Source organism: Passer domesticus, chromosome 1 (assembly GCF_036417665.1).
Source record: "Passer domesticus isolate bPasDom1 chromosome 1, bPasDom1.hap1, whole genome shotgun sequence".
Taxonomy (NCBI): domain Eukaryota; kingdom Metazoa; phylum Chordata; class Aves; order Passeriformes; family Passeridae; genus Passer; species Passer domesticus.
The window spans coordinates 105643662-105668102 of NC_087474.1; the positions used below are offsets into that span (position 1 = coordinate 105643662).

At 39.5% G+C, this 24441-nt stretch overlaps 1 protein-coding gene across 5 annotated transcripts in view; it reads right to left on the reverse strand.

The window, feature by feature from the left end:
* Positions 1 to 24441, reverse strand: part of CCDC102B (coiled-coil domain containing 102B) — a 156470-nt gene that overhangs the window by 23351 nt on the left and 108678 nt on the right. Inside the window, exon 6 of one of the 5 annotated variants that reach the window (XM_064432580.1) lies at positions 494 to 561. The exons of the other annotated variants lie outside the window; for them this stretch is intronic. Within the exon in view, the coding sequence (XP_064288650.1) occupies positions 526 to 561 (36 nt within the window). The 3' untranslated portion in view covers positions 494 to 525. The remainder of the gene's footprint in view (positions 1 to 493; positions 562 to 24441) is intronic. 5 annotated transcript variants of the gene reach the window in all.

Sequence of the window (24441 nt, forward strand, 5' to 3'; positions counted from 1 at the left end):
CTTCCTAAGAGAGGGGATAAATGCAGACAGGCAGGCTGTAGTTTCAGGAGGTCATTGACAAAAGACTCTTGTTTGGCTTTCTAATTTAAGAGAGAAGACAAACACAATTGCACTGTGATAAACAATTCAAAAAACATGGTAACTCTCCTTCTGTTATGTTTCCTTAAATGTTAATAAATATTCACCTTTTGCTATCTCCTTACGTTTGTTTCTGTGTAAGTTCTATCAATCATCAGACAACTAAAAACTAGTGATAAGGAGAACTTTTTAGAGACATATGCATGCAAACAACACAGTAGTATCTTATTAAATGCCCACTCAAAATCAGCCTGCATTTTTAAATTTTAGAAATCTCATTAAAAATTTTTTTACAAATTTATTTCTCAGTTTGAAAAACCTATAGGTGAAAGCATTCAAAAGATCGGCAACTTAGCTGAGAATCTTTCTAATTAAATTAAAAATATAGAATAATTTTAAAATAATCAAAAATTACCATTTAATTTCCTTAGTTGTCTTCTAATTGAATTAAAGACCTGGGAAACCAGGTTTTTCCATCTGCATCTGACAAAAAAAAATTTTCATAGATTTTATGAATGAAAACAAGTAATTCAAGATCTTAATAAGTATGTCATAAGATAAATTCATCCCTGATGTCAGTTTAGAAAACACATTCAATTTGAGAAAACATATGTAGTTATGAGTTTGAATTATCTGGAACACTGATTCTAAAGCTACAGAGAAACAATATTAGTGTTTCAGTTTTTTGCAGAAGCCAATAGCATCAGGATGCTGTACAAATTGTCTTTTGCCTGGAATATTTAAACTGGTAGAAGAAGTATGCAAAAATCTTGTCTTTATAAAACTGTTACATATCACTTGATATTCTTTTCCCACATTCATTTCGCACAAGACAATGTAACAGCTCATGTTCATTGAAATAGTATCCTTGTGATTCCTGGGTGCCACATTAGTATGACAAAAATGTGAATAATTTAAGTTCTAGATTAGAAGGTTTTCTATGGTGCTAGAAGTTTGGAATCAATAAATCCTTGTGAAGTGACTGCTTTTCCACGACCCACTGCTTCAGAGCTCTTTGAATGTCAACTCCATTATGAAAAATGGGAATACCTATTAAAAATCTGATCAAAAAAACCAACCCAACTTTATAGACTTTCAAGGTACTTAATATCTCCACTGCAGAGGCAACAACACCAAATGCATTTTTTCATACTCTTTTGCTAAGGGGAAAAATCCTTTTTGAGACCCAACTTTCCAATAAAATTTTCAGTTTTAATTTGATACAAGCATAAAAGTTTAGCGATGTTGCTGATGTTAGAAAGTATTCATTTGTACCCATAATTTACTGAAGGATGCAATACTGTAGCATGCACACCAATCATATTTTACATCTTTCAGCTTTGCCTGTTCCAAGTCCCATGTATCTAGCTGTATGAAATTGAAATCTTCATCTTTTGTCACTGAATCTGCTTAAATAAATTTTTACTTTTAGAATAATGTATTATTGAAATTATTACTGCAATGCTTATTCTAAAGATTTGTTGCTTAATGCTGTCGGTGAGTTAATCAATTATATAATTTTTAATTGAATTTTTTAAAAATTCATCTTTATGTATCTAAAAAAGATCTACCTCTCATCAAAAGCTTTTATGCATTAGACACACACCAAAAAAAGGATAAAAAAGCAAACTCAGAGTAATTAGTGTCTGAATATTGGCTGAATATTTGATGGTTATTCAGGAAGGCAAGTTTTCAGTGCAATAAGGTTAAACTACATCAAATAAGAATACTGCCCTGTAAGCATCTGAATAATTCATTTTTCATATAGTCTGAAACCTGGAACCTTATTCCCAGATGTCAAATTTAATTTTAAGAAATGAAAATTTTATTTTTCTTTTCAAACTGTTCTTCCATGGAGATAACTCATATACTTTCAAGAAAGAACTGAGTTACACTTGATAGCTGCCTCGTAAGATCACAGACTGGAGGTTTGGAAGTCCCTTGATACAGAAAAACCACTTACTCTATTTCTTTCAATCCTATATAAAGCAAAAATAATTTTATTCAGTAAAGATGGAGATATTGATCAGTTTAGTTAGATACATCATTTTGAAACATTAAGTCTGCCTTCTTCTCCTCCCTTACTTTTGGAAAACATATTGTTACTGGCAGAAGGACAGCTATTTTTGGTGGATAGAAACAGTACAGAACTTCAGAATGTATTCTTCACTGAGGACAGGAAAAAAATAAAAAAAATCCAAATTGTGGAGGAATTATATGATGGAAAGGTAAGACTTATGGGTAGGCTCTCCTCTTGCCTCTTGCTACAAAATCCATATATAGTTTATGGTTGCAAATATCAAACATCTTATAAGCTAAAAGTTGAAGAACTGACATTCACAACTTTTTGGTGGACCCAAATTTTATTTAAAATATAGCATAAATGGTTGAGAATTTCATCCCTATTCACATCTGCCCTGTTAATCACCCTTTCTTCTCCTAATCTCCTTCTGTCCCTTCCCCTACTATCTGATACTCCTTTGTTGGCCCTTCCTGTTTTACCTCTTCCCCCAGTTCCTCCACTGTGCATCACGTCGAGCCCAGTCCTGCTGACCTTTACCCATCTCAGCATGTGGATGTCAGAGGGGGAGTGCTGCACACACAGAACAGATCCTGCCCCAAAACATTGCAGATTCCACAGGTTTTTTGCAGCTGGAAGAAGAAGTTCTAGCAAATATTGTATTACCTCATGATTCAGGATTGATGTGCACCAGGTAGACTGAAAAGCTATGAAGAATTTTGCTTCAAAACTCTTAACAAGTCTCCAGTGCAGGAAATTGATTTTTGCTGGCTGCATCAGAATATTCCATGTTTTAACAGGGAAGGCAAAAGGCATGTATCTGACAGCAGAACAATCAATTTACCTGATTTAAGGTTTCTAAAGCAATGTGAGTTGAAAATTTTAAAGTCAGGTATTATTTTAAAGTAAGCAAATATTTGTGTTTTTATGGAGGTTGCAAAGTCCTTATAGGGACTTTATATAGCAATACACACTCACAGAGACACAAACACACAGCTTCAGGCCTTTCCAGACAGTGCAGTGCTGTACCATGGAAGTTTGTTAAATGTACAATATAATAAGATGAAGTTTTTTAGTTGCTTATATGTAGCAGGCACAAGGCCTGCAAGGCCTTGGAGGTCAGAGGCCTGAGCTAGGAAATACCAAAGTCAGCATGACTAAGGTTTTAGAAGGCCCTCTCTTCCGCCTTTCGGACCCTGTTATCTCTCTGTATATCCATAGGTCACTTTTCCCCTGACCCTTACTATTGGACAGTTTTCAATCCCCCTGTAAGGTATAAAAACCCCTAAACTCTGCCCGGTTCGGCAGAGGAGAGCTGTCACTGGAACCTTCGCGGAGACCCGAATAAAAGAACCCTGCGGAACCCACACAGCGCTGCTCTCTCTCTCTCTGCGTCTGCTGCGGCGATACCCAGGGTGACGGCCCCAGGCATGCTAAAAGAGCTGAAATCACTAAAGAGCTGACTGCAAATCACTATAGCTTGCCTGGGCTGCCTGAGCCTCCCGCTGGGCGATCCTGGACCCTCGTTGAGCTATCCTGGACAACCGGCCTCCCCGCTGGGCTTCTGCCCCGGGGGGCCATAGCTGGCGCACCGAACATAGCGGACGCCCGAACAGCGAGGGGCCCCTGGGCCGACATCTGAACCGCCGTGATAGCCTGGCCGCGGAACTGAATGCCGGACCTGGCATTTCAGAGGAGCAGCATTTCTTCGTGAAATTGTCACTGCCTCCGCTCGCCAGAGATCCTGGAAGGAGAAGCTCTTCGTTTTAGCAGGACTCTTCTGAACAGGAGGTCATCCGACCCGCACCCCGACACCTGGGCACGCGAGTGTCCATGGAGGCTGACGAGCAGACGACCCCCAGCAGAACTTTGACCCACAACAGGCTGAAAAGTGTAAGTTTAACACAGCCTTTCTTGCGCGCAAAAATATTTTTCCTTGGGTCCTTTTTTTTGGGTTTTTTTCTTTTTTTTTCTCTTTTTTCTGCTGGCGGGAACTGAAAAATGGGATCAAAGCTTAGTAAGCGATCCCAGAACGAGAGAGATTTATATTCCCTAATCCTAGAAATCCTATCTTCTAACAACTTTTCTTTTTCTAAAGGTAACCTTTCAAAAACTAACCTGAAACATTTTATAAAGTGGATTCTCTGCCACTTCCCAGATACTAATACACAGACTATTACCTTAGACTCCTTTTGGGATACAATTGGGACCACGATATATAAGTTTCAAACTAACCAAGACTTTTCTGTAACCCGGTTTTTACCTATGTTTCACGCTATCACTAAAGCTGTAGAAAAAACTAACAAAAAGATTTTAACCTCAGGGCTAACTTCTGTCGAACGAAACGAAAAGTTCTTATCTCACTTAACAGAAGCGCCTATTTCAAATGCTAATGGAGGAGATAACACCCCCTCCACCCTGGATTCCAGCACTCCGCTGGGTCCTAGTGTCCTGCCATCTGCGCCGCAACCCCCCGACCCCAGGGCGCCCACGGCCCCTGCCCACCCCCTCTCCCCCCCCGCCTTCCCCTCGGGAGCCACATCCTGCGCGCCTCCTTGCTCTGTGTTATCTCCGAGAGCATCTGCACCAGTTCCCGCCGGGACCGACCCAAACCCCACCCCTCCCCCTGCTCCCCCCGACCCTGCTGGGGCCCCCCTCACCCCCTTTTCCGTCCCTCCTGTCCCTGCCGCGTCCGCCCCCACTCCCTCTCCCGCCCTCGCCCCCCCCGCTACCATCGCGTCTTTCCCTGCCCCCGGCACCGTCCCTGCTGCGGCAGGGGATCAGCCCGCCTGCGTCTCCGCGCCCCCCCCCACCATCGCGCTTCTGCCTGCCGCCGGAATTGTACCCGCCGTACCCTCTTCCAGTCCCGCCGCCTCCTACATCCCGCACCCCCCATGCCCCCATACCCTCGCTGCGCAACCCCATACCCACGCTCCGCAGCCCCCGGTCGGGACCCCCCAGACTTCCTTCAGTTCTGCCCCCCCTCCCCAACCCCCCCAGTCCTGTGCGTACTGTATCACGCATTGCACGGCCACTTCGGCAATGCGGCCTTCCTGTAGCCACGTACTGCCATGTGCTGCCTTATACCCGGCCCAGCCACATGCACCTCTGCCAAATGCAGCTCCAGCCAGCCATAAGAAACATAAGGCAAGGCCTGATAGCTCTCACTTCTCGTCATCTGATGACAGCAGTGACAGCGATTCTGATTTGGAAATAGAATATGTAGATCCTTGGGCAAAAATAAAAATGGAAGCCACACAGGCAGGGGACTGGCAATTAGCTCAGAGAATTACTGCCTTTCCAGTAGATTATAAGAAGGGAAAAAAAGGAGGTGCCACTAATAGAAAGACATGGGAACCTATTACAAATAAAGAACTTGTGCAATTAAGAAATACAGCCACAGAACATGGTAGAAGTTCACATATTTTTAGAAATTTCCTAGAAGCTACGTTCTCAGCACATGTTCTGGTACCCCACGATATTAAAAATATTGCCCAGTGCCTCCTTTCTCCCGCCGAGTACATGCTTTGGGAAAGGCATTGGAAAAAGCAATTAAAAACATTATCAGATAACTATGCTGCAGATGCTGATAAGACAAATTTTACACTCGAACAGCTGGCTGGTGAAGGGGATTTGCAGAAACCCTCTGACCAAGCTGATACTTTACCTAAGGCAACATTACAAGACGTGGCTATAGCAGCAAAAACCTCCTTACTTCTTACCCCAGATGATTCTACCCCCACTCAATATTTTTCTACTATCAAACAAGGAATAGATGAAAGCTTTATCAAATTTGTGGATAGAATTAAGGATGCTCTGGAAAAACAGATAGAGAGCACAGAGGCAAGAAAAGAACTGTTGTGTAAACTTGCCATGAGTAATGCGAATGAAAAATGTAAAGCAATTCTGAGAGCCTTACCCTTAGACACAGAACCTACCATAGAGCAAATGCTGGAAAGCTGCACACGCCACCTGTCCACTGAAGATACAGTGGCCCAAGCAGTGACTAAGGGTATTGCAGAAGGAGTTTCTAGTGCATATGCAGTAATAGCTTCTAAAGATCAGGTCCGCTGCTACCACTGCGGAGATTTTGGACATTTTATAAAGGACTGTCCAGAGAGGTCACCTCCCAGGTACCCTCGCAACTTTCACCAAAGGCCCCAGAATCAGCAGTACTATCAGCCGCGTCCGGGAAACTTCCATCGGAGCGTGGTGGAGCCCCACGCAAGGACATCAAATCAAAGGCCACCCAGACCCGGTCACGCACCATCCCAGGAGATCCCAGACCACATGAGGAGGATCCAACACACGGAGCAATACCAAAGGGAACGCGCCGTCAGCTGGTAACTGCACTGTCCATTGACTTTAAAAATGACAATGTTTATCGTGTTCCCACAGGCAAACGTGGGCCAAAAGGAGGTCCTTCTAACATCCTAATTATAGGTGATTCTCTCCATACCCCAAAGGAAATATTTGTTGTTCCAGAAGTACAAACAGTGCACCCGGGACAAGAAATCTTTGTCCAGGTGTACTGCACAGACTTACCATATTTTCTTCCAAAGGGTACCCCATTCGCACAGGCCTTTCTACTCCCTAAGAATCACAGGGAACAGCTTCCTCTCAACCCCACAGCAATGTGGATACAAGTTGTGGGACCCAGTAAGCCTGTCATCGAGTGCGGTCTTACCTGCAGAGGAGAGAAGTTCCACCTACCAGGGATGCTGGACACCGGTGCAGACGTGACCATCATCGCTCGCTCAGAATGGCCAGCACACTGGGAGCTACAACCTGTGGCAGGCATGATCACAGGGATCGGTGGAGCTACAGTTTCCATGCGGAGCAAGAACAACATCCTCGTCGAAGGGCCTGAAGGCAAGTTGGCAACCATCCGCCCATTTGTGGTAAGGGCCCCCATCACCTTGTATGGACGGGACATTTTATGTCAGTGGGGAGCCTCCCTACGTATTCCCAGTCCGGATTTCTAATTGGGGCCACTGAGGAGCGCGCACTGCCAGACACTCCTCGTCTCACCTGGAAATGCCATGACCCGATCTGGATCGAGCAGTGGCCCCTCTCTAAAGTCAAACTGCGCGCACTACATGCCCTTGTGGATGAACAGCTCGCCAAAGGCCACATCGTAGAGACCACCAGCCCTTGGAATTCTCCAGTCTTCGTACTACAAAAGCCCGGAACAGACAGGTGGAGGCTCCTCCACGATCTTCGCCGAATCAACGAGGTCATCGAGGACATGGGTCCCCTCCAGCCTGGCCTGCCCTCACCATCGGTGCTGCCTAGAGACTGGACACTTGCTATCATTGACATTAAAGACTGTTTCTTCAGCATCCCGCTGCATCCCCAGGACGCTCCACGGTTTGCCTTCTCCGTCCCCTCTCTTAACAGAGAGGCTCCACTCAAGAGGTATCATTGGTGTTTTCTTCCACAAGGACTAAAGTGCAGTCCAAGTATATGCCAGTGGTATGTTGCTCACATCCTGTCTCCTGTTCGGAACCTATTCCCAGGTGCGATCATCCATCACTATATGGACGATATCCTGGTCTGTGCACCAGAAAAAACATACTTGGACAAAGCGGTTAAAAGGACTATTGAAACCATAGAAAAGGCAGGATTTGAGATCCGTGAGGACAAAATACAGTACACCAACCCATGGACTTACCTTGGACTCCAGATCCGGGAAAGAACCATCGTACCCCAGCAGCTCACCATCCGAGACGACCCAAAAACCCTGAGAGACTTACACAGTCTGTGCGGATCCATCAACTGGGTACGTCCACTGCTAGGAATTACAACAGAGGACCTCGCTCCACTGTTCAGCCTTCTCCGGGGCAAGGAGAATCTGGACTCTCCATGCACTCTAACACCAGAGGCCCGAGATGCCATCACCAAGGTCCAGGAAGCCCTGTCTTCACGCAAAGCCCATCGCTTCGAGCCCAGCCTGCCTTTCCAGTTCGTCATTCTGGGAAAAGCACCTAGGTTCTATGGACTGATTTTTCAGTGGGACACTCAACTTCGAGACCCTCTACTAATCCTGGAGTGGATCTTTACAAATAACCAACCCACAAAAACCATTACCACCTTCCAAGAAATTATGGCACATCTAATAAAAAAGGCTAGAACTCGCCTCCGTTCCCTTGCAGGGTGTGAGTTCACATGCATATATTTGCCAATGACCACTGGGGATCTGGAACATTTGCTCCAGACCAATGAGAGTCTCCAGTATGCCTTAGACAGCTACACAGGCCAAATTTCAGTGCATATCCCAAAACATAAGCTTTTTAATCGTGATGTGACATTTCATCTGACTCCAAAATTAATCCAAAGTAGGACACCTCTCAAAGCTCTAACCATCTTTACAGATGGCTCAGGGTCATCCCACAAGTCGGTAATGACATGGAGGGACCCTAAGACCCAAAATTGGGAATCTGACATAAAAATAGTGGAGGGATCTCCACAGATTGCGGAGTTAGCAGCTGTTGTCAGAGCCTTTGAGAAATTCAAAGACGAACCTTTTAATCTGGTCACAGATTCAGCTTATGTTGCTGGCATAGCTATGAGAGCAGAACATGCTCTTCTCAAAGAGGTTTCCAATCCAAAGTTATACCAATTGATTTCCACATTAACACGCTTAATTTCCCACAGAAAACAACCTTACTATATAATGCATGTGAGGTCACACACTGACCTCCCAGGTTTCATTGCAGAAGGGAACAGGAAAGCAGACACCTTAGCCATGGCAATAGAGACTGCTAATGTCCCTAACATCTTTGCCCAGGCAAAGTTGTCACACTCATTTTTTCATCAAAATGTGCCTGCCCTTATCAGAATGTTCAAGCTTTCAAAAGATCAGGCAAAAGCTATTGTTGCCACATGCCCGAACTGTCAAAACTACCAGATACCATCTGTGGGGACGGGAGTCAATCCCCGAGGTTTAAACAGCTGCCAGCTGTGGCAGACAGATGTAACCCACTTTACACCTTTTGGAAGGTCAAAGTACGTGCATGTATCGGTTGATACGTTCTCAGGAGCAGTATTTGCATCAACACATACAGGAGAAACTGCACAGCACACCATAAAACATTTTCTCCTCGCATTTGCAACCCTGGGAGTACCAAAGGAGATCAAAACAGACAATGGACCTGCCTATACCTCTCGTAAGTTAAAAGAGTTCTTCAGTGAGTGGGGAATACAACACAAGACAGGTATACCTGCAAACCCCACAGGACAATCCATCGTGGAAAGGACACATCAAACTCTTAAAAGAGTCCTCAATCAGCAGCAGAGAGGAACAAAAATCACCTCTCCAGTTGAAAGACTTTGCAAGGCTCTCTATGTCATCAACTTCCTGAACTGTACAACCTCAGAGCCTGATCCACCAATACTTCGCCACTTTGCAAATACCACCCAAGCAAAGCTCACAGAGAAACCACCTGTGCTGGTGAAGGACCCAGAAACACATAAAGTCTCTGGACCTTTCGAACTCATCACGTGGGGAAGAGGATATGCGTGTGTTCTGCTACCATCTGGTCCAAGATGGTACCCAGGGAAAAACATAAAACCATACCTAGGCACTGCAAATACCACTTCCACAAGCAGTGACAAGAATCCTCCTGAGTCAAACACAAGACCTCCTCAAAACCAGACCAGCTCGGCCTGGAGACGAAGACGTCGCCAAACGTCCACAAGTGGAGGAGACGACTGTCCCATCACACAGCAGCAGACAAACCAGAAAGCTGAACAACATTCTGTGGCATCAAGCCCTAGGCCAGGCACAGCCTGAAAACAAAACTGTTCTCTGAATTAGATGTTATTACCCTTTTTACCCTAAAAAACCCTATTGTCCCTTTTATCTACCCTTACCAAAAGCCTCTAACCTTTTACCCACTCCCCCACCCTTAGTACCATAAAAAAAAAAAAAAAACAAAAACAAACAGTAAAAAACTAAAAATAAAAGGGGGGAGGTGGGAGGAACAGAGGAAAGGAACAAGAAAGGAACCCTAACCCTCCCCTCCTACCATAAAAATAACAAGTTTTGCTTATATTCCCTATCAGAAGCCCCATTCCTGCCCAAAGATGAAAAATATCTCCGTTGGCGCTGTCCTCACTGCTGCCTGGATGTTCCTCACCATGCCATGTGCCGTCAGTTGGATCGGCCCACAGCCGAGCCATAATGTCTGGGTAACCTTAGCAAGAACATTAAAACAGGATAACATGTGCTTATCCATGGGGAGCGTTGATAACCCACTTTCCACATGTCTAGTAGGAATTCCCTTCGTAGCCGATGATTGGCCCGCCTATAATTCAGAGCTTCTCCGCACCACAGGTAAGAGACCCCACCAGGTAGAAACTTGGGACCAGTGGACAAAAACACTGCCCAATGCTCTTGAGGAACCCCAGGAATTGGATCTATTGGGGTCCTCTAAGGCCACCTTCTGTGTCAAATTTTACTTTAGACGTCCAAAGAATAATTTGCCTGAAATTGATCTGAACAAAAACACATACCGAAAAGACATATCGCCAATTAACAAAGCCTACAACCCTCACGATTGGTGTAATTACACTGCTCGTGTGATCTCTGTGTCCTCTCTCCATCCCAAAGTTCTACCCAAGGGAACGTTTCTCATCTGTGGTGACAGAGTATGGGCTGGGATCCCCCCACGACTCCAGGGAGGTCCCTGTACCCTAGGAAAGCTTTCCACCCTTACTCCAAATATCACCTTGTTGCACAATTGGAAAAAAGAGAGCGAATTAAAACGCCACAAAAGGTCCTACACAGCATTTGATGAAAATTGCGATCCCAAATTATACGATTGGAACAAACCTAAAAAGATAGCGGTCTCTATATTCCTACCATGGGTAGCTGCAGCAAAGGCCCTGGGTGACATAAATCACCTTGGGTGCTGGCTCAGTAAGCAGGCTAACGCTACTTCTGCTGCCCTGAGCGATCTCTTAAAGGAAGAAGAAACCACAAGACATGCCTCGCTCCAAAATCGAGCAGCGATTGACTTCCTGCTGCTTGCCCACGGACATGGCTGCGAGGACTTCGAAGGGATGTGCTGCTTCAATCTCTCTTCACGCTCGGAATCCATCCACGCCAACATCCAGAAACTGAAGGGACTTGTGAAGGACTTAAAAGTAGAACAGACCCCAGACTGGGTCAATGACCTCTTCGGTCAATGGGGATTAACGGGATGGGCTGCATCTTTGGTTAAGGGAATCTTGTGGATTTTTCTTGTAATTGTCATCGTGTTGCTTATGTTCTCATGCCTTGTCCATTGTTTTAAAAGAACCATAGGGAACGCCTTTTTTCTAAATACAGAAAGTGGAGTTGTAGCAGGCACAAGGCCTGCAAGGCCTTGGAGGTCAGAGGCCTGAGCTAGGAAATACCAAAGTCAGCATGACTAAGGTTTTAGAAGGCCCTCTCTTCCGCCTTTCGGACCCTGTTATCTCTCTGTATATCCATAGGTCACTTTTCCCCTGACCCTTACTATTGGACAGTTTTCAATCCCCCTGTAAGGTATAAAAACCCCTAAACTCTGCCCGGTTCGGCAGAGGAGAGCTGTCACTGGAACCTTCGCGGAGACCCGAATAAAAGAACCCTGCGGAACCCACACAGCGCTGCTCTCTCTCTCTCTGCGTCTGCTGCGGCGATACCCAGGGTGACGGCCCCAGGCATGCTAAAAGAGCTGAAATCACTAAAGAGCTGACTGCAAATCACTATAGCTTGCCTGGGCTGCCTGAGCCTCCCGCTGGGCGATCCTGGACCCTCGTTGAGCTATCCTGGACAACCGGCCTCCCCGCTGGGCTTCTGCCCCGGGGGGCCATACTTATAATCATCACCATCATTGTCATCATCATCATCATCTCCAGGTAAAAAGGTCGCTATAAAAGATGCCTTCTTTTTTTTTTTCTTTTTTTTTTTTTTTTTTTAATACATGAGTTGTTGCATACAGGTAGAGATATTATAAAAGAGGCCTTATGAGATATGGTTTAGGCCCTGCTACTCCAGTTAAGCTAGCAGTCAGCTTGTAACTTCCCATGTGAAAAATCATAAGAACGAGAGCAGTTAGCACAACAAACTATTCTGCTAACAGAACTGTTCACACCTGCAAAACCAACAAATCTATCCCAGAGAATCAGTAAAGAAGATATATAAAGTATTTAACAATAGGGAGTCTTAGCATGTACACACAAAAACGCCTTTTAACCAAGGAATTGAGTGACAAGAAAACTACTAGCCAGTTGGAGTTGGACAAGAGGTCTGTGAAAGCTGTATGAAAATGAGTTATGTGAATAAAGAATTAGCTTTTTCTGCATGAAGAAACTGAATCCCATTTCTTTATTATTGTAACAAGGAGCAACCATAGGAGACTGTGCAAATAGAAAAGTCTGCTTTCTGAGATTCTGATCCATCCAATATTATGAACATCAAGATTGATGTCTCCTGTTGTTTACAAGCTGTACATGCATGTTACTGTGCTGGAGCAGAGCTTTTCAATATTTATGGGTGCTGGTTTACAGATGTCCATAATTTCTTTCTAACCTTCTAAAAACAGAAGTAAAATTGTATTCATTGCACAGCTGGATTTTTCATTAATTTCAGGGAGCTGCAGATTTCTTAATAGCCACCAAGTCTTCCTCTGGCTTAAAGTGTAACATGAATACAGAAGCTAAAATCTTGTCATCCTTCCATTATGAGCCATGGGACAGGGCATGAAGCTATCATGTTCTTTCCAATGTGCAAAAACCCACACTTACCTGTTACACTGTTCAAATTACAGTGGGAAGAATGGACACATTAGAAATGTTGGTTCTTGAATTTCAAAAGAGATTAATTGATTTTGAAGGATAAAGATCAGAATTTTATTTTAGAGCAAGTTCTAAGAGCAAATGTGTATTATACCATATTCTGAAATATAATAGTAAAAAATCTGTATTTTGTATTGTATCATAATGTGCCTCTGGTTTCCACTCTTTGGAAATACTTTACTGCTGTTTATTTTTTTTAACCTTTTCTGTCATTGTCTTATGTCTTTAAGTAAATGGGAAATACAGTAGATGAATAGCTTAACAAAAGGAATTTCAAAGGATAAATGAGTAAAGAATTTGAAGTCTAAATCAGATGGGCTGAAAAATGTGCTTATACAGCTCTGTAATATTAATTTGTAAACACCCTGCTGTACTCTTGCTCCAAATCAAAACTAGCTCATTAAAAATGACATCATACATTTGAGGAAGAGCAAAAGGGTGGCACAAATTATGTAGGAGAAAATTTGTAGCATTTTTCACTATTTGCTGGTAATTATGCTTTTGTAGCAATTTTAACTAACAAAATTTATATACTAGATAACAGCTTAATCTCTCAAAGCAGAGAATTGACTAGAAGAAAATATACAAATCTGTAGGTACATGAATCTTTTTTTCCAGGAAAACTAAAAAACTTATTCTTCCACTATTTTGAGTTCATTATACAATTGCAAATTTTAAAAAAAATTCTGAAATTTGTAACATTTTTTATTTTTCTGAAATGATGTGCCTTATCATGGTAAATATTTTCCCATTATATATCTTCATATATATAAAAAAATTAACATAACTCCTATATTGAAATTCCATTTCTTATGTTTAACACCAGCACCATGTCTGTAGAAGGAACTATTAAATGGTACAGATTTTACTGTGCTTCACTTGATTTATCCAAAGTTAAACTTCGATCAATTAAAAGATCAGGGCTTTTAGTACCAGGATCAGTGGAGTCCACCACCACCTTAACTCCACAGCTGCTGACTCTTTCCCAGACTTAATTCCTTTTTGAGCTGAATGCACTGGTTCTAATTCTGTCCCCACTGCACACAGAAAGAAACACATGCTAGCACAGGCAGGTTCCTGTGACAGAGTTTAGGAGCCCTCAGGGTGGCAAGGAGGGAGGGAGAAGTGGGATATTCATCAGCTAAAACATTAGAAACAACACCGAGTTAAAAACGAACCAGAAGGAAATGCACTGAATAAACTCTCCTTTTCAAAAATTCAAATAAAAGCTTCAAATTATCTGAAGAATAAATGAATCTAAAAACATCACCTCCCTTGTTATTTCAGGTTTTTGCTACAATTGCAGATATGAGACTGAAATACCCGAAAAGGTTTTACTTTCAATAAAGATATTTTTAAAAAATTTCAAAAACTTTAATTGAATTCCAATAAAATCCAAAACAGAATATTTTACAGATTTTGTGAAACAACTCTTAATTTTTTCCAATTTTTCATTACTTAGTATATTACTTAGTGCAAACATTGCATAAATAAAAGGAGCTGCAATATCTGTATTTTTTCTAAAAAGGAGATGTAGCTAGGTCACTTGTTTTCCTCCAAAATTATTTTGTGTTTGAAAATGCAGCTAAGACACTACAACAGCTATTCCAGATGTCTATGTTGATCAACCCAGTATAATTTCAGTGTGAAGATTCTTCACAATCCACAGAGACTTTCAGCCATTATATATATATATATATATATATATATATATATATATATATATATATATATATTATATATATGCATATTAATTTTACCAAATTCTGATTGGAAATAATCAATAATCTACTTGGTTTAATAAAAGTTAAATAAATAAATATTAAAAAGTTTAATAAAAGTTAAATAAAAGTTAAGATTAAGGCAAAAAGTAAATATCTTTTAATAAAAGATATTTACTTTTTGCCTTAATCCTGGGTTTAAGAGTTTTATACCTCCTTTCCATGATTTATTTAAATATGTTCACTCTGTCTTTTTATCCATGTGAGGTTCCAATCCTTTTTTTAGTCTTGCAAATGAATTTGGAATTGTACTCATTAGTAGCAGTGGTTCTGCAGGCCTGAAAGGCATTTCCTAATGACTTACAACAGAGGTTAGTTGGGATAAAGATGCTAGGAACTCAATTCCTAATACTGGTGCTTTGTTTTTGAGAAGAGTTTCCATGTTCTTGGTGATACTATTTTCTTCTCATTCATTTTATCCTCTGTTGAACAGACACGTGTTGAAATGTGCAGCTGGTCCATCATATTTCTCCAGCTGCTTCTGGCAGTTCTTATAATGCAGATACAGCAACAGCTCCTGACTACTGTCATTCATGGTTGCTGTGCTGTAAATGACAACAGCTATCACATAAGTTGATAAAATTCCATATAGTAACAAACCTCTTTTTTTTTTTTCTGGATAAAAAATGTGGTATCTCCTAAAACTGCTACCTAAGGTAATTAAAATGAGACAGCACTTTAGAGAATACAGGTTTAACACTGTTAGAGAATACAGGTTTAAATTGATTTATAATATGTTTCAGAAAATTTTTCTATGGCCTCACTACATTGAACTAATATTTTGATATTTCTTTGAGCTTGGCTTTCCAATTACAAGATTAGGAAAACTCATTTTCCTTTATATAGTTTCTTTTGCCTCTAATGGGAGGAAGGAAGGAAGGACTATTCTCTCAGTTTTTTCTTCAGGCTAGATCTATAAAGATGACGTGGACATTATTTTGCTGGTGCAGATGGCCCAATCTGATTAAATAAAAGACAAGAGGATCCCATACTACAAAAGGGAAAATACTGGAGGAGATGTGAGAAAGTTTTTCTGAAATACTAGTTGTATTCACAAGACTAGTCAAACTGGTTTTGTCCTAAAAAGTGGAACCCATTCAGTTTTATAAACAAAAAAATATTTATGCTATTACACAATGGGACATGAAACTTGGAGTCAGTGGTCCTTCTAGGGAAAGTCAAAACAAAGACAAAAGAAAAATCAACAAATCATATAAGAAACACAGCATGAGGGCACCTCAGAATGCTTTTAAAGGTATATTCCCAAACGAAGAAAAAAGCTTGGACAATACAAGGTTTGGATTAATGCAGCATACAACCATACTTTGGAACGCTGACCTCTGGGACCATTAGAGAGAAATGTCTAAGTTATCTGCCAGTTATAGTGTAAATGTCTTCACTACAAACATGAATACAGTCTAATGATACATATGGCCCAAACAGTACTTTTCTTCATTCATATTTATTTGAAGCTTACAGAACTTGAGAAAGGTAATGCAAGCCAAATCAGAACAAAAGATAAAATATCAGGGGCTTTAATGTATGAATAAATCAGTAAGACCACTCCTGGAACAGGTTAATCCTCCTTGGTACTCTGTATAACAGCAAGAGTCAGCCAGTGCATATCAAAATGGGACAGGAGATGGGGAAGAAGTTAGTGGTTATGATGCTTTGCATGGTTTTTTTCATCAGTTTGCCTTTGGCCATTCAGCAGATGTGCACTCTGAGCAGTAGCTGTTAAAACATATCAGGGAGATGACCCTACAGAATGTAACCCTCATCTCTGCAGAGCCAGCTACTGAGATTCCAGCTCTACAAGGTGAGAATAAGGCATAGCCCAGGAAAAGCAGAAGTGCTGCCAGATGCAGTAAACCATCTTCAGAGCACCACACAGATGGCACTTGGAACAGATGATTACAGGATGCTCTATCTTTGCTTCTAGGTCTGGGAAGCCCAGCAGCTGAGACCCAGCTGAGCAGGATGAGATGCTCTGGAGAGCAAAATAGTTCATACCCTAGTGATTGTACAGACCATATGTAATCAGGTCAAAAATCAGCTGTGAAGGAAATTTGGAATTGTGTTTACAAGTAAGCAAAGACTAATTCTATTTTATGCCATAAGAAAAAAAAAATATATAAAGCAATCCTTGAGAAGCTAAACTTCAACTGTAGAAGGAATTCAGATTTGCAGAGAGTGAATGACAACAAAAGACAGCACTTTATTTTGTTTTAGTACTCAGGAAGTATCCAATGATTCTTCTTTCTGTCCTTCTGGTGCCTAGAAATGTATGAGCCAGACTATAATAATATAGTAAGGAAATACTTTAATACACTGTATTAGTCCTTTTTGTACTTTGTTTTTCAACAATCACTTGGTGGAATGAAGCCGTGTCCTGGTGGAAAGGTTCTTCATGAAACACGAAGCTCATAAGTCTTGTAATGACATACTTAGAAAAGAAATTTGCAAGAAAAGGTTATTCATAAAAACTCTAACATGTAAACACTGATAGTGTTTCATTGCATCTATTACTTAAAAAAAGATATCAACCAATAAAATGTATAGGTGGGATGGGATGGTTTATTCTTAATTATTCTCTGTGTCTGTCATTATTCTCTTAATTATGCAATAACATGTACTTTTAAATATAATAAGCAAATTTTTCAAAGAATTTGATGGACTTCAATTTATTAAAACTACTTAACCTCCAGTGATATGTAAAGTTGTTATATCTTTGTAGAAATAACCAAAATTAAATGTCTTATTAAGAGAATTTATAAGCTGATTATTTAAAGAAACCCTTAATAATAATGATCCTCATTTCATCAGGTTCCCCACTTCAGCTAGAGTGTTATTGTTATTTAGAATACTGATGTTATGGTTTTACCATTGCATTGCCATGGAAGACTTGCAATAGTTAATGTCACAATTAGAGGAATACAAAAATGTTCTGATAATTTGAAGAGAAATATTGTTGGAAAACGACCGGCAGTGTGATGGCCAAGAACCATTAACAATCTGGTGCTTATTTTTGAACAGGTGTACAATTTAATTATCAAAGCCAATGGGCAATGTTAATGCCAATTTTAGAGATGCAAAATACTGCTGAAGGTTCTGAGCCAACAAGCAAATAAATATCTCATTTCAGTCAGACAATCTAGGATAATCAGGAGTAGTCAACAGTGCTTTGGAAATACTGCAAGCAAGAAATAAAAATGGTACTTCAGTTCTTTGTAGCAAAAATAAGCAATAATTGTCATACAGACACCTTCCTGCCAAAATATTTTGCCCTTCATTAGCTCCTGAGACAAATCCAGATCTCATGCAGAATTACAAGGGGCAACATCTAAATAGATAAGATAGGCATAAGTACTACATGCTATTATTTGGATTATTTTCCATGTTTATGTAATTGCTATAGGTCACAAGCCTCTAGAAATTTTGGCAAAGAATACTTTATAAAAAAAAAAAACAAACAACAAAAAACCAAAAAAACCAGGATCTAGATGATGGAATTTGCTTATAGTGTCTTAAGGAAAACATTTATAGATGCTTGAATGAAAGAGCTCTTTATTGCAAACCCCGTTTTTTTTTTTGTTTTTTGGTTTTTTTTACGAATACCATGACATTGTAAAGAATATCATTTTCAGTTAACACTTCTTGAAAATTTCTGGTAGAAATAATATTAGTAGCTATGGATATTATTCAGACTAAAAAGAAGCATTGCTAATAAGGGAATAACCTGTTTAAATTATTTCCTTCAGAAAGGAAAATCTTATTCCTACAAATTCTTGCATCTTAACATTTTAAGATTCTTTCTAATTTCTAACTTACGTCATTCATAATATGTCAAATATTTTTGTACACTTTTTAATAAGTTATTTTTAAAAATCACTCTCTCCAATCTAGTTTTATATACCAAAGTCAAAATCATTATTTTTAGACAGAGTGTTTTTCTTATATATTTATGTCTTAGTCATGTTCACAGCATAGAAATAAATCTTCACCTAATGGATTTCAAATTTATATTTGAAAGCCTTACTGGACTTTCAGGGATTAAATATCATGACGTGTCCTTTTTGCATTTCTGCTTAACAAAAAATACACACCCTGTGGCATTTTTGGGCAAGACACATGCACTTACAAAGCTCAGGAAAGGTGTAATAAATTTAAATGACCAACCATTTGAACCAGACAGCATGGGTCACTGTTCTGAGGTCTGCATGGGCTTTGCATAAACAGGGATAACTCAGCTGAATTAGGTACTCACTGGTCTATAATCTGATTTCTCTGTTGCCACCATAGCTCAAAACCAACCATTCTGAAGCTGGTAATCCATGGTGTTAAAAAAAATAAAAATGAAAAGGGGGAAAGACAGAGTGCAGAAGAGAAAGAAAGAGTGAGAGAAGGAAAGTGATGGGAGGGAAGAGAGAATGAGGGGAGGAGAGTCTGAGAGATAGGATTGAGCTAATAATACTTCTGTCTTAGGAGCCCTCTATTTTTGCATTCTTGTCTTGATCTGGCTGAACTGGGACTTTTCAACTTTCGGGACACAGTGAAAAAGAAAATTTCCCGTAAATGTTTAGCCATGGTAGCTCTGTTATGAATTTATATGGCTGATGTGAAACCCACTGCATCATTATTACAGTTAACTTTTAAAACTAAAAATATTTGCCAGTGTATGTAAGTAAATAATTGTTTCTACATGATTGCAAACTGATCAATTAAACAAATTCTTTCTGTACAAGATATTGTCTCCAAAATGTTCGTAGAAAATATGTTAGAAGACTGTTGTAAGGTTAGAGATCAAATTATTTTTATAAGTTTGTCAAGGGTTTTATTATATTAAACTGCTTTGCTAAAGACCGGCAGATTTCCTCCACACTTGAAAGATGGTTTGCAATCTCCAGCTAATAAAGTGCACATAATTCTTACCTAAGGAGAGGATTTTCTTCAAATCATAGAGAGAGAAAAAGATACATCATAGAATCACAGAAGGTGGGAGGAATCTTAAAGATCAACAAATTTCAACTTTCCTGCCCTGGGCAGACACACCTTCCAGCAAGATCAGATTGTTCAGGGAACTGAGATTTACTGGCAGATCATACCTTTATGCCAGCCTGACAAACTGGATTTTAAGTAAAACTTTTGGTCAAAGTTTTACTTAAAAGTAAAATAAGAGAAAAAAAGTATTATACCAGGGGGACAATCAAAGTGAGCCTTTTGTTCTCTCCTGACCACTTGGTTTACATCAAGGTTAGGGATGGCACTGTCATTGACATATATTAGTTTTTGTGAATATGTACTCTTCATGGTCATATACATATATCAGTTCCTCATATATTCAAATTGCTTCTTGTCTACCACTGAATATTATTTATATAAGGACACAGGAGATATATTAGTTTTAGGAGACTTGTGGAATATTAGTTTTCGAAAACTTTGAGAACTATTTCACAATCTAATGTGGCATCATGCCGTAGGTTTTTGTATAATTGTGAAATTTCAACCCTAGTTTGCTCTCATATTTCAGAAAATGGACTGTTCTCTTAAATCAGTTTTTGAACTACTAAGAAATGCACTTCAAGCAACTATGCTGTGACTGACTAATAAACTTGAGATAGAAAGCCTTTCTAATATTATTTTTTAAACAAATTTAATGTACTGTAGTTGTGCCACTTATTGTTCTTTATATAAAACTATGTTTTATTAAAAAAAAAAAAAAAAAGAGAAAACCCCAACAACAAGACATTATGGATAAATCAGTTTGTTTTTATTATTCTTCACTTGCTGTTTTTATGGAAATAGACTACAGCCACTAAGTCTTAAGAGTTCAATCAAAATTTGATCACAAACCAAGAAACCCTGCTTTGTATTATCTCTGTTATTGACAGCCTTGTCTGCAGTGATCACAAGACTGTGGACTTTGGAATCCTGCTGAGTGCACTGAAGGTTATTTCTAAGACAAAAGTTTCTCAGTTTAGAGGAGGAAGCTTCAGCTTGTGCAGAGCTCGGTTGGGAGGGATTCTGCAGGAAGCTTCTGTGGGGGATAAAGGAGTTACTGAGTACTAGAAGCTTTTTATGAGCACTCTTCTGGAAGCACAAAAACAATTAATCCTCTTTAAGGTAAGGGAAAGCAGGCAAAGCAAGAGAGTCTCTTGGCTTAAATGAAAGCATCTGAGTCTGCTCAAATGCAAAGAAAAAAGAATCATGCCAGAGATGGAAAAGTGCACAAACACACATTGAGAACTACAAGGGCATTGCCCGAGTATGCAGAGATAGAGTTACAAATGCAAAAGCTCAGCTAAAATTGAAATTGGCCAGAGAGGTTAAAAAATACAAGAAGGGTTCTTCAGGTATGTAAATAATGATCAAAATCAGAAGAAAAAATATTAGCCTGATGTTAAAAAGCAGCTCAAGAAAGGTAGAGATCCTGAACAGTCTCTTTACCTCTGTCTGATAGCTTCCTGGCCTTGGGACCAAAAATCCAGGTTGATGAAAACACAGAGCTACTGTCAGTGAAGGAAGCGGTTGTGTGTGAATGATTACTTGAGCATGACCCCTAGAAATTGATGAGCCCTGACATTATCTACCCAAGGGTGTTAAGGGAGCTGCCTGACACAATTGCCAGGCCACTCTCTCCATGATCTTTCAGAGGCCATGGAGGTCAGGGGATGTCCTAGAAGAATAGAAGGAGGCTAATGTCACACCCATCAAGAAGAATGTCTTGAAGGAGGATCCAGGAAATTACAGGCCCATCAGGGTTACTACATCCCAGGGACAGTTATGGAATGCAGACTCCTGGAGGTTCTCAGAAGTCAAATGAAGCAGGGGATTGGGAAAAGCCAGCATAGGTTCACCAAGGGCAAATTGTGCTTGTCAAACCATCTCTTGCTACAACAAAGTAACACATTCAGCTGATGCAGCATGAGTGGTGGATGCAGTTTACAAAGCAATATCCACCTAAACCTTTTATATCACTTATTCTGTAAGTAACCACACAAATTCCTTAATTATAATATTTATTTCTTTTGTAGAATGATTTTAACTATTGTTCATGCTTTTTGTTTCCTTATGCTATATTTTCTCTGTGCGTTACAATGAAATTTATTCAAAATATTTGAAATCCTGAATATGATGAACTTTTTAAGAGATTTTCTTTGTATTTCTACATATCTTAAATACAATCTTTCTTCAATGGCTCTGTCTTTAAAGGGTTTATATATATAGGTTTAAGCTTTGTTCCAGGAAAATTCTTCACAAGTCACATTATTGTTCACATCAGCTTGAAAATTTAAGTAAGAAATCTGAAACTTTTGGGGACAATAAGATGTCACTAGAGGATGGCAATAGTGGAAGTTAGTCAAGTAGCCTGCAATATGTTCTCACAGGTTTTTTTAAGACCAAAAAATACAACAAATTCGAAAAACCTTTTCTTGCAATAAGATGTAAGTATACTTCAATAACCTCAGAAATGAAGGGAGCTGGAAGTTTGTAGTTTCTAGTGTCACAGAAAAGCCCAACAACACTGTCACAAAAAACCAAAAAAAAAAAAACAAAAAAACACCCAAACCAAAACAAAAAAACCTGCACCCATTATTCCACAGACATTTGGCTCTGAAGAAGGCTATCTCAACAATAAAAACTTAGTCAGACAGTTCAGCAGTTTAATAGATGAGCACAGATATTATACAAGAAGAAAGAAAAAATGAGAACCCAAGGCCTTATCACTCAGCAGGATGAGTGGTGTCACTCCTGACAGTAATTATAGAGTGCTCTGCTACATACACCACATCAGTCTGTGTTTAGTTGACGTTTGGGAATTACAAAAAAGCCAACCCAGCAACTATAATTTTGAGTCATTTTAATCATTGTTTATTGCAAGAATTTCAGATCATATTAGTTTTAAACAACTCATGTACGTTATATTCCTAGTCATCAAGCGCTTAATTAAAAAAAGTAACTTTGCAAATATTTTTCCATTTTTAATTTTTTTTCCAGTGCTCAGGGTTTGATGATGAGCTCCAGCATATAAAAGAGTATCACTCTGGAGCTTATACAGTGGGAAATCAAGGATTTGGGCCAATGCTAACCGAAAAATCAAGAAGCATAACTGATTTTGCAAGCCACAGAAGGCTGCCTATTGCTCACTATCTGAGTGTCTTTAGTAAGCCAACAAAATATCACAATACAAGAGAGCTAAAATTTTTTACTATTCACACAGGAAGGTATATCTTCATGAAATATTGCCATGGATTTTTCATAATGTGTCCAAACAGTTGCCTACATATTACACATTAGAATTTCTCAACACCATTAGAGAAAAAAGAAAACGTTGTATTCTGATGAGATTCCTGTATACCTATTATGTAAAAAGAGAACAAAATCATCTAAATCAGAGCTGTAGATTAACATCCTTCTAGTGCTGTGAATGTTTGAGAAAGGTCTTTAGCTTTCAAAAGTGAATTGAAATTATGAGAAACTTAATGGATGTGTAGACAATTCCTTTACAAATGAATAATTTCAACCTCAAACTGAATCAAACTTCCGAATGTATGACAAGTGCTACATAAACATTTGTTGGCAAAGGTACCAGATTGTGAAAAGGCCTGTAGTCAGTAAGAATACACAGTCTTCCAATGTTATGAAAATTTCTAAACTGCCTTTTGGGGCACAGCTCAGGCAGGCTATGGAGACCATGCTATACTTTGACTGGAGTACTTAGGAAAGTCTTGTACAAGTCTGTTTTCCTTCATAATTTTATTTGATGATATGATAGAAAACCTTCAACTTGTTTTTCCAAACACTAACTCTCAATCCAAAACCCTCAGAAGAATTGGTTCTTGCCTATGTGTTCATCAAAAAAAAAGAGAGTGAAAAGAATGTGGGTGGATTTGATCATTTGCATTGTTTGCATTTGATATGTATAGTGAGTATTTTCACATATAATCTATTATTTTGTGTCAAATGAGTCTCTTCATCAGTATTTTTCTAAAGGCTAAAAAGAAGGAGATTTGAAGATGACCTGCTGTAAGTGTAAAACCAAAAGGGACACAATTACTTAATCTTTCACTGAAGAAAGACTATGGCATAATGTGTATTTCTTGTTTTTTCCTTAGTCACCACAGTACCTCTTAAACATGCCTCTAGTTAAAGCTGCTAGTTAAATTATGAACTACAGCCAAACTTCTGATCAATGGTTGTCATGGAGCACAAGTATATGAAAAAGTCTCTATTTATTCAATTAATTTGCTGGCAAGTAACTCTATTTCAGTATTCTATTTCAGTAGAGATAAATTGAAAATAAATGTGTACTGGTTTATGATTGAAAAATATGACCAATGGCTGTAGAATTGAGCATTTTTCTATACCTGATAATTATTACAATTACCAATTGCAAATTAAGGGATTTTCTGTACCTGAATACTCAGAATGTAGTTTGGCAGACAGAAAATGTTACCATACTGAGACTGGAGAAATGCACTGAAGTAGGAGCTCAGATATGTGGGGGTTATTTCTGAGTTTTACAGATGGAACAACAAATTGTTAATCTGAGTAGAGCAAAGTAGGAACCCAATCCATCATTTCCTGATGGAGATTCTTATTACTGAGCTATTACAAGGTGATAGGAACACAGTACATTTCATTTTAATGGCACAGGTATTGTTTAGGAACATGGGTAGTTTCTAACTGAATGCAATTGAAATAAAAATTCCAGTAAAAATCTTCTTTCCAGATATG